The sequence below is a fragment of the Taeniopygia guttata genome, chromosome 6, assembly GCF_048771995.1.
Source record: "Taeniopygia guttata chromosome 6, bTaeGut7.mat, whole genome shotgun sequence".
In the NCBI taxonomy this organism is placed as follows: domain Eukaryota; kingdom Metazoa; phylum Chordata; class Aves; order Passeriformes; family Estrildidae; genus Taeniopygia; species Taeniopygia guttata.
In genome coordinates, this window is record NC_133031.1 from 24,126,726 (window position 1) to 24,137,433 (window position 10,708).

The 10,708-nt window shown below is 51.3% G+C and overlaps 1 protein-coding gene across 2 annotated transcripts; it reads right to left on the minus strand.

Moving 5' to 3' along the window:
* Window positions 1–4,419: 4,419 nt before the first annotated feature.
* On the minus strand, window positions 4,420–10,416 carry TLX1 (T cell leukemia homeobox 1). Of its 2 annotated transcripts, XM_030276284.4 has the most exons (3): window positions 9,820–10,416; window positions 8,013–8,250; window positions 4,420–4,770 (listed from the first exon to the last, which is right to left on the minus strand). In XM_030276284.4, the coding sequence occupies exons 1-3, from the start codon at window positions 10,286–10,288 to the stop codon at window positions 4,548–4,550; spliced, it is 930 nt and encodes a 309-aa protein (XP_030132144.1). In that variant the 5' UTR covers window positions 10,289–10,416; the 3' UTR covers window positions 4,420–4,547. The 2 variants fall into 2 exon arrangements, with proteins under 2 accessions (XP_030132144.1, XP_072787298.1); XM_072931197.1 differs by lacking the exon at window positions 4,420–4,770 and having other exon boundaries at window positions 8,009–8,214.
* Window positions 10,417–10,708: the final 292 nt, after the last annotated feature.

The following is a 10,708-nucleotide window of genomic DNA, read 5'->3' on the forward strand; positions in this document are numbered from 1 at the left end:
TGGTCATCAAAGCTGACCGCTGCACAAAGAAATCAGTGTCACTCAGCCAGTCTGCTTCTGGCAAGGGAAAAAAAAAAAGACTAATTCAAAAAGTTCCAGCTGTCCCAGAACCCCAGAGAGGAATGGCTTTTTACTGTAACCCAAACAGTTTTCAGCAAAGCCATTTTCAGTTTTGTTGGTAAGTTGGTAGGGGTTTTTTACCCCATGTAGCCCCGAGTGCCTGTGAGCTGGCCTTGGCGGCGAGGAGGGGCTGGGCTCCTGCTGCCGCCGTGGAGAGGCAGCAGCCCCGGTTTTACTCTTTTTTTTTAGTGTGCTTGTTAATCAGGAGCACATTCAAAAACACCAGTCAATAGTCTCAGTGAGATAATGAAAATAATCCTGCATATGGGTATTTGTGGGGTCAATGCCTCCTTTCATTATCAATTATACAAACCATATTAATATGAGGACACGTACACTCGCCTCAGTCTTTCTCCAGCAAATGCCACACACACGTGGCTCTCACTGCTGCTGCTGCTGCTGCAGAAATAACTTAAAAAATCTAGCAAATGACCCGCAGATGGGGTAATGCAGCCCAAGGAAAGCTGCCTGTGGTACTCAGGTAGAAACTGGGGTGTGCGTGTACTGCAGGGATCAAATGGGCTGGTCCGTGCCGAGCACAACTGCAGGCTCTGCTCAGGGTGGAAAGCTCCAGCAAAGACCCTTCAGCCTTTTCCTGGGCCATCCCTCAGCAGAGAAAAACCAACTGGTCCTTGTTTGGATGACTCATGTGCTCAACTAATTGGCTAAATGGGGGCCAGACCTCTGGTTCCCTCCTGCCCTCATAGTTTGCTGAGCTGGGACCAAACCCAGACAACCACAGCCCATCCCACAGGGCTTCATCTCCTCCAGCTCCACACAGATGTTTAATACTCCAGTTGCTTGTGCAAAGGCAGCGTTTCCCCTCCTCCAGATTTCACCTTCAAAAGCTCAGCACATCCAGCCCAAATGAATGGTAGCTCTGGATCCCTGGCAGCGTTGTGGGTGAGAGAGATGAGAACAACCACAGCACGGTCCCCTGTGACACCCTGTGCCTTCAGCTTCAGGCAGGACACAGACCAAAGTCACTCTGTCTTGGTCTGTATTTCATAGATACAGGCAAACAATAGAAAAACACTTCTCCCTGACTCCCATTTCATGTTTGGGATTTGCTTTATTTTGAGAGCGAAGGTAGGGAGAAATGACTTTCAAGGCATCTTAATGCAATTTTATTCCTGCTCCCAAATAAGTATAATACAAAAAATTAAATCAGCTTTCAATGTGATATGGATGGCCCCAGGATACAGCTGAGGTGATGTCAGTCTACAAAACGTAACATTGTGTCATTATTTCATGTCATTACTTATTGATTTAATTCCATCATATTTCAGACAACTTTTATTGTCTAGGTACAAATCTTCATATAAATAACTGGAAGCACATATGCAGATATCAAAAACACCTTCTGCCACTAAATCAATTTTTTTAAATGAATGCAAGAGAAATATTTTAAGAGAAAACTCCTCCAGAAGCAATTTTTCCAGGGACAAGAAAGGCCGGGCAACTGTTTTTCTGGTTCCAATGTAACATATATTCTCATTTCATATTTAGATTCCTTTTTTACTTTTTATCTTTTTTTTTTTTTTTTGATAGGAAAGATTGTTTGGAAAAGGCAGAAGTCACTGGTTTTGAAAGCAAGGTATCACTAAATATTCTGTCTAAACATATTCCCTCAAATGTGCATTATCATATCTTCAACTTCACTGGAGAGCATTTTGGATTATGAACTGAAAAAGTGGGTATTATAAAATGGTTGTCTTAGAATTAAATTTTATAATATTAATGGGTCACAATAATAAAATAGAAAACAGTTTTAATATCAACAGTGACTATTATTGTTATTGTTATTGTTTTGTGGTTGATGGTTTTTCCTATGCAGAAACCCGAAAAACAAAAAAAATACACTTAAACAAACTGTAAATCATTAAAGGTTTCTACGCAGCAATGCCTCCTGGAGGAGTTTTACTTTGTAGACAAAGTTGGGTGCATATTAAATCATAAGCTTTATCAGAATTGAAAAATCTGACTGTAGTATTTAATATAATTCAAACAAAAGACTTCCCTGAAATTTACATTGGAAAAAAATACAAATTATTTTATTTTAGTATTTTTCTGGCAGTAATCAACATATTTTAAAGATATTTCCAAAAATGCATGTTCTCCAAGTTTCATATTTTCCCATGTTTTATACTTTTTTCCTTTTTTTCTGGCTTCTTTTCTCTCCATTGCTGCAGATGTTTCTCTGTGTTCTCATACAAATTGGACTGCAAAACGGGAAAATCCTGTAGCACCATAAATTCTCAGCTCAGTCCTACAATATTAGATTTTGGATGAAGCAGGCTATTCCTATGCTCCTTTAACAAACCCCCCAGCAACATTGCACGCAGAGGACCCAGCCTCACAGAGCAGTGTCACCCTCCAGGTATAGAGGCTCGGGATATTTTGGTGCAGATGTCCCACGTCAGGGGGTCCCTGCCGCTGCTCGTGGCTGCCTGCCCTTTTCAGCTGTATCCTCCAACATCCTTTACTCAGGAACTCCCAGTGCTGGAAGGAAACACCAGGCTGAAGCCAGCCATGGGGCTGGGAGTCTCCCCCAAGGAAGCTGATGAGAGTTTTCCCACCCGTTTGATTTTCCTCTGAGAAGGGCTTGCCAAGCTGGGGACAATGTCCTGCACCAAGGCGGAGTACAAATGGAAAACTGTCCCCAGAATAATCCCCTGCAAGATTGTCTCTAAAATGTACTCTTGCACATTTCTCTATACTCAAATACCCCTCTCCATATTCAGTTTCTGTAGATCTGCCTCAGTCCAGGTGAGACCTCATTCCAAGGTTTTATTCAATAAATTATTCCACATGAGTTTAAGGCTAAGCCCCTGCACAGTCCCTACCACCCCCAGCAAGCCCCTCAGAAAGGCTTCGATTAAAGCCCGCACTAAATGCACTGCCGGGTTGGAGTCTGAAAATGTTGATAGGACCAGGGATTAAAACACAGCATATTACATCTGGAGCTTCCAAAGCCAAGTGGACCTGAGCAAAGTCAAATGGAAATGTTAACTCTATTTTTATTAAAAAAAAAATAGCATAGGCTTCAGCAGTAGTTGTGATATGCTGTCTCCTCTTGGGGAACTAATAGACAGGGAACAGCAAGGCTTTAAATGATTTATTCAGTACCCTGGAGATTTTTTATTTTCTTTTTCATTTCCACATAAATTACACAAGCACTTTATAAAATGAATACACATAAAACACCTTGTAAGTGCATAACTTAAAAAAAACCAAAACAACAAAAAAGCGCAAACAAACGAATGCCTTTAAAAATCTCACTGAAAATAGGTTTTCTGGTTGTTTGTTTGTACTAACTGCTTAAATTGGCAGTGCTGTTTTAGATTATAAGTAACTGAAAAATATATACTGTTTATATATATATATAGCTATATATTCCTGGCATTTGCTAGAAGTGCTTTTTTAAATTTTGTCTCATTCTCTTGGTACAATTAAAAGAACAACTAAGTTAAACAGCTGAGAGTGAAATTGTTTTTTTGTTATCAGGAACTGCCTTCTAATGGGAAACTGATAAAATAAAACATTGGACAACATTTTGCAAATTATATGGAAATATTCCACAGAAAGAAACTGCATTACCCCCACAAACTGCCACCCAGGTCTTCTCATTATTAAAATACTCGCTGATGGGCACAGAGTCCGTGGCAGCCAGGGACTGTTTGGGCTCTTCATACAATTGAGATATCATATTTACCGTCCTCAGGAGTCTGTCAGATCCTTCTCTTGTTCCCCCCAAGCAAGAAAAAATTAATGAAAAAGGGGAGGAGAGACAGCGAGGTGAGCTCTGAAGGGTTCCCATCTGGCACAAGCAGAAATTGCTGCTGTTTCCTCCATTTGTTGCATCCCCGAACGTCTCCGGTGTGGACAACCCAAGAAGGCTCACAGCAGAGACGTGCTTTCCAGGGAGCCTTCTCCTTTTCTTTCAAGCCAACAGTTCAAAACATATCTATATATATCTATATATATAGATATATATAGATATACATATATATATGGTGCACTGCCGCCAGTAGAATCCTAAGGAAGTTTTCCTCTCCCCCCGCTGGAGGAACACCAGCGGCTGTGTCTGTCAGGGCTGGGCTTTTGTCTGGCAGTACGTCAGCAAGTTCAGGGTCGACAGTGGAGACTTTCAAGAGAACAAAGGGGTTGGGGGGAGGTGAGACAGCATTGCTGCTCCAGCAACTCCATGGCTGGGGAGAGTTTTCGGGGTGGCTTTCCTTCTTTTTGTTCTTTGTGGAGGGCTTCCCCAGCTGGATACACAGGATGCACGTGGCCAGAGGATCAGGGTGTTCCAGCCCTCCTTGGGGAGAAACAGAGTTGCTACATGTCCCACCAAGGATGCCTCGTGTCCCCCTGGGGACAGCCCCGCCAGTAGAAGGTGTAGGTGCCACCAGTGGGTGCCAGACTTATTCACAAGCAGAGGCAACAGTGGTGACACTGGTGATCTTGGTGGAGTCATCAGACCACGGCTGGAGATTCTGAAGGGCGAAGAGAGAGGAGTTGTGGACACAGATGGGGTCGGCTTGGATGGGCTGGTTGATGGTTTTTTGAAAGGCTTCCTGCTGCAACTGCATGAGGATGCGGTTTGCTTGCTGCCGCTCGGCCTCCCGCTCCTCTGCTGTCTGCCTCCTAGGAGAGAGGGAGCCATTAGGGGGGCTGGGGAAGCAAAGGAAGGCTGTCTCCAGAGAGATTAAGCTGTGCTGGGTGCTCATGATGTGGAAGGGCAGGGGTAGGAAAAGAGGGTGCCTTGCCATGGCGTGGTCCCACATGCCCTACACAAATGGCCAGTAAATCCCATAAACAGGGAACTGGGTCTGTCTGTCTTACTGGCCTCGGCAAAACCTGCTCTGATCAAAGAGAGCAGCCCACAGTTCTGGACTACTCTCTGCCCACAGGAAAAAAACAAACAATCAGAGAAAAAAACACCCAAAGTGTCACACAACAGCATTGCAAAAGTTGCAATCCCCTGAAAACACGCTCTGGTCTGACAGCAAGAGCCAAGCACGCAAAGCCCTAGGATGAAGCATGTAGCAGGGTGGGGTGAGACTGTGACCTGGCAGTGCCACACAGCTGGGAGATGGGCAGTGTCACCCTGGACACCCCCTTCCAGTATCCAGGTTTGTCACGTTGTCTGACACGCTGTGGTGACCAGCTGTTGAGAGCCTGGATGAAGGCAAAAACTTTCCCATGGCAGGCAGAAAAATTTCAGCTAAACACTAGAAACACATTTTTTAGCAGTAACAAAAATCAAAACACAGAATATATTATCTGGAAAGGGTGAATGACAGTGTTTTTCAAAATAGTTTGGACATGCATCTGCCTGGTATGACACCAGCAGAGGTGATCCCCAAGGAGGGGGTGTTAGGGGATCAGAAGGGGCCCTTTCCAGTGTTGGTTGGGCCCTGGCTCTGGGCTGCCTAGGAGCAGAGAATGAAAGAGGTAGAAATAGCCTGAATCATCTTATATCCACAATGGAAACCCCACTCCTGTTTGCTTGGATGGCAGGTCAGTCTTAAAGTCTGCAGCTTGCACTCACCTCTACTTCACCTGGCACCTCTATTGATGCTGCTAGGAAAACCTGGGAGCAACTCACAGTGCTGGTCTCAGGATGATTCCCCATCACACCCCCAGGCTCAGCTGACATCCTCTCAGTAGCTTCAGTGGACGAGTGACACAGGAAATGGCAGCTTTTTAATTTAGCAGCTCAGGGGGATGTGAGATGTCTTATCCCCTTTGGCCATGGGAATTGAAGTGGCAGCTCTGATCTCCACAGTATCATCTCAGAGCACAGGGCAAGGGTCCCTGGCTCCCAGTGGGGAAGCAGGCTGGGACTTGGATGCAAGCAATGGGCCTCTGGGACCCAAGCCTCCAGACATATGGCCAGTGCTCCCTCCTGTGAGCAGGTAGTTCAGGGCTCAGTCCCTGTTCGAATCACCGTGTCAACATCTCACATCAGACATCCTGGGAAGAGCAGGCTCAGAGCTGCACCTGCCCGGGAAGCAGTTCAGTCTCTGCCTCAATGAATATTTAATGACTCCCTGCACAACAAGGAGGTGCTCCAGGAGGAGGGAGGGAGCCCCAGGTCCAGAGTGATCAGGAGTACCGTGGCTGTGAGCACCTTGCTACCAAGTATCTCCCTGCTGCAAGCTGGTCCAGTCATGGATTCTCACCAGAATGGGATTTACAGGTTCATACCTGCCTGGAAAGAGCTGTGTCTAAAGCAAGAGCCCAAATCTAAGGAGGGGATCACCTCCCTCCAGCAAACAACAAGACGAGGGGCAGGGGCAAGACTCTTCCCCCCAGCTTGTATTCAATCATGTAAACAGATCAGAGGGCTTATAGTGACTCTATTTTCTTGGATACTTCCCACTATCTCATTCAGGCCGAGCCTACAGAGGCTCCTTCCAGCTCCCAGTGCTCCAGGAACCACTCAGAGCCCACTGCAGGGTCCTGTGGCAGGAAGTTGGGTGTGCAATCAGCCAGGGGCACCCACATCTCCATCGCAACATCTGGCAGGCACAGATGCATACAAGCAGAGCTTACATGCCTGTGTCCCTCTGGCTCAGGCCAGAGATTCTCCCATGTCTAATATTACAGCTGAGGTCTGACTGCAGCCTCTTCCTTAGGCAGAAGCAGGATTTAGTTTCTCTTTACCCAGCTATTTTTTGTAAAACACTTGAATACGTTTGTATCCTCTGCATCTCTGCCAGAAGAGGCTGAATTTAGCCAACAGACGCAAAGAGTATTGACAGATGGATTTGCCTCACTTCCTTAGGAAACCTGGTTAGAAGACACAGCTGACCCCATTTTGCAGGACTGTTTCTCCTCCAGGATTCTTTTTCTGGCCAACAGAGATCACTCCAGCTAGAGACTTCCTAATAGCTGGGGAGTTGGGCTACCATGGATTCTCTAGGGAAGAACTCACTGGGGTTGAGGATTCACATCCTCCCTTGGTTTCAAGCTCCTTGAGACCCATTTCTTACTCAACCCCAGCAAACTCAGGCAATCGCTGTCCTGTTAACCCTTGGGAAGACTCTGGGGAAGTCCTTTCCCCCCCCGTTCTGAAGAAGCTGCCTACATGCCTGCCCTCCAGCACCCAGTGCTCAGCACCCAGCAGCTCAGCACCCAGCCCAGGGCAGGAGATGTTCTCAGGGCTGGGGTGTCTCCCTCGGGACCATCCCGGGAACGTGCAGCTTGGGAGGGGCAGGGTCACTGCGACGGAGCCCTGGAGGCTCCGTGTGAGCCCAGCCTTCTCTTCCTCTACGGCTTTACCGGCACGCCCGACAGCAGAACAAAAAGAAAGCGTTTGGGCAAAGAGGCGCCGCGAACCCCGCGGGGACGAAAATCCGCGCTGTGCAAAGCCCGGTGCTCCGACAGCCCCAGGCCGGCGGCTCCCGCACACCGCTGCCGCGGACAGGGGCGGGAGAGCCTCCGCACCCTCTGGTGACACCGATTGCACCCATTGCACACGCGTGTGCCCACACACCTTCATCCCCGTGGCATACCCGCACACGTTTTTGCACGCGGGTCCGGTGTGCTCACACCAGGTAATACATGGCTCGCACCACACCACACTCGCGGGGCTGCGCTTTGCACGCACAGCCCCGTACACACTCACACGCACACACACACACCCACTGTGTGCGGGCACACACGGGCACGCGTGGCCTTCACACTGACCGTGCACACACACACACACACACACACAGCTGTGCGTGCACACGCACGTGTACACACACAGTCACATTCACACGCACACGGGGCTTGCACACCTCTGGCTGCCATCAATGCTCCTGGCAGAGCTGCTGGCAGCAAGGTCTGTCCCCCTCGGACTGCCCCACCCCGGTCCACCGAGACCCGCGGTCTCTCACCTCCACTTGGTGCGCCGGTTCTGGAACCAGGTTTTCACTTGGGCGTCCGTCATCTTGAGGGCCTTGGCCAGGGCAGCGCGCTCGGCCGAGGCCAAGTATTTCTGCCGATGGAAGCGCTTCTCCAGCTCGCAAATCTGCAGGCGGGTGAAGGAGGTGCGCGGCTTCTTCTTCTTGGGGGGCGTGCGGTTCTGGTAGGGGTGACCTATACGGCGTGTTACAGTGAAGGGTGAGAGGGCCACTGGGGGGGACACGGGAGGAGGGGGGATGAGAGGCAAAGAAGCAAGCAGCGACACATCAGCAGAGGGGCTCCGGCTCCCGGCCGCTGGGCTGGGGACCACCCCCCCCCCACCGCTCCGAAGCCGCGGCTTCCCCGCTGGCACCCACGCACGAGCTGCAAAAACGCGGCGGCGGCGGCCCCGCGTACCGGGAAGGCCCGGCGGCCTTTCCTCGGTGCTGCGGGCACCCGCCGGGCACCGCTCGGCTCCGGCGAAGGTGACGATGGCCGCTTGCTCAGCCAAGTGCCCGCCGGGGAACTGGGGGTCTGTAGCCGGTCCTGGCGCCGGGCCGGGGCTCCGCGCCCCGTGCCAGGCTGGTTCGGGATAATTTCGTTTAGGCGCGGCGGTAAATTCATCGCCCCCGGCCCCGGTGCCTCGTACACCGCAAGTTCAGTCCCGGACTGAAAACCGGAGTTGAGATTTATTGTTCTGTTTGTTTGGTTCTTTTGTTTTGTTTTGTTTTAAATATATATGTTTGGGGTTTTTTTTTCCCAACCCCACAAAAAAAAAAGAAAAAAAAAAAAAAAGTGAAAATTCACATTGTGTCTAAGCCAGGAACAAATTGAGCAAAATTCGGTCAGGTGCTTGCCAGGGGAAGAGCCCATTTGTCCACCCGCGGCCGTGCCCGAACCCAGCGCCATCGGTTCGAAATTAAAAGGGAACTTTCAAAAATCGGGCCTCGGTTTCCGCCCTCGGTGAGCGGCGCTAAATTTTCCCCGTTGTAATTTCGTTCCTTTTGTTTGTTTGCGTCTTTTTTATTTATTTGTTTACGAGTTTTTGCTCCGTTAGTGCCGAATACGCCTGGAAACAGCGGCGAGGCCGAGAAGCGGCTCTAGCCCGAGCCCCGCTCTGCAAAAGGTCCCTTTTGGTGGGGAAAAAGGCTGAGCCGAAACTCGCAGCCGGGGAAAGCCAGCCCGGTTCAGGGAAGGCAACGGGACGGCCTTCCCGGGCAGGCCGGGGCCGGGGCTGCCTGTCTGCCTTCCCGCCCGCCGGGCCGTGCTTCCCAAACAACTCTCGGTTTTGAAGGAAAGTTTCCCCGGGTGCTGGCTCGGGCGGCAGGGATTGGGCAGCCGTGCCCGGGGCTCGCGGGAGGTCGTGTGCGGAGTTTACCATCCCTTTTCCTCTTTGCTCGCCTTTGCCGACCCATATCGCGGGAAAAAAAAATGTAAAAAACCTACAGCAAACTAATAAATAAATAAATAAAAAGGAACTGAAACAATAACAACGAAAACCCCACATATACAATCACTCAAACCAAGCAAAATATCAAAACAAACAAACAAAAGGAAACACAACTCATTTAAGGGGGACTGGATACGCCTCATTTCCCACCCCGTCTTGCTTCTGGCCTGCTACCGGACCAACTTCCCAGGATCATCGCGGCTGCTTTCTCCACCCGGCCGGAGAGATCCCCGGCTGGATCCTGCCCCTGTGGGCACCGGTTGTCGTGCCGAGGCCGGGCGACGGGGGACGAAGCGGGGCGGCAGGAGCAGAGACAGAAGGGGGGGGGGGGTCCCGGTGGCACAACTCACCTGTGAACCTGTCTTTTGTGTATCGCCTGTTGCTCTCCATCCAGGGGAAGGTGAGCCCCGTGAGGCTGTTCATGCCGTTCACTGCCGGCACGGCGGCGGAGAGGGGCTGGTGGACGCCGCCGGCCACGGGACGATGGGCCGGGACGCGGATCACCCCGCCGGCCGAGCTCAAGGTGTTGCCGTTCATGCTCACCGCCATGTTCACGTTGTAGGAGCCGGGCAGGCCGCCCATGCTGCAGGAGGTGCCGGTGTAGGCGCCGGCCGCGCCGCCGCTCGCCCCGTAGCCACCCGTGACCGTGTTATAGGCGCTGCCCACGATGCAGCCCAGCCCGTAGTCCGCCGAGTCCTGCAGCCGCGGGTGCGACACCATGCAGCTGCCCGGCTCCGACGTGTTGAGGATCTGGTCGATGCCGAAGCTGATGGGCTCGGCTTGCCCTTGGTGCAGATGGTGAGCCCCGAGGTGCTCCATGCCGCTGCTCGGGCACCGGGGCCGGACCTCCGCCCCGGGCAGGGCAGCACAGCCCCGCACCGCCCCGAAACCGGCAACGGGGCCGCGCAGAGCCGGGGAACGCCGGCTACGCGCTCAGTCCCATAGCACGACGGCAGGGCACCCCAAGAAACGGCAGCAGAGCCACGCGAGGCCAGGACACGGCAGCCACACGCTCAGCACGAAGACGCAGCAGCACAGCCATGCGCAGCCCAGGTACAAGAGTGAAACACCCCCTCGGGCCGGGACGCGACAGCCGTGCCCAGCGCGGCGCAGGACACAGACACTGGAGACACAACCGCGCCAAACACGCCCGACAGCTTCCAGGAGCGGAGATGCGACACCCCAGCCACGCACACTGGCTCCGCTCCGATGAGACCCAGCACCCTCAGGTACCAAGAC

What these genes read in the sequence shown, in the direction of transcription:
- TLX1 (XM_030276284.4), bottom strand. Translation starts at nt 10,288, where the DNA reads ATGGAGCACCTCGGGGCTCACCATCTGCACCAAGGGCAAGCCGAGCCC. An exon ending in CACAAAAGACAGGTTCACAG is followed by an intron (nt 8,251 to 9,819) that starts GTGAGTTGTGCC and finishes TGTCCCCCCCAG; the next exon opens with TGGCCCTCTCACCCTTCACT. An exon ending in AACCGGCGCACCAAGTGGAG is followed by an intron (nt 4,771 to 8,012) that starts GTGAGAGACCGC and finishes CCTCTCTCCTAG; the next exon opens with GAGGCAGACAGCAGAGGAGC.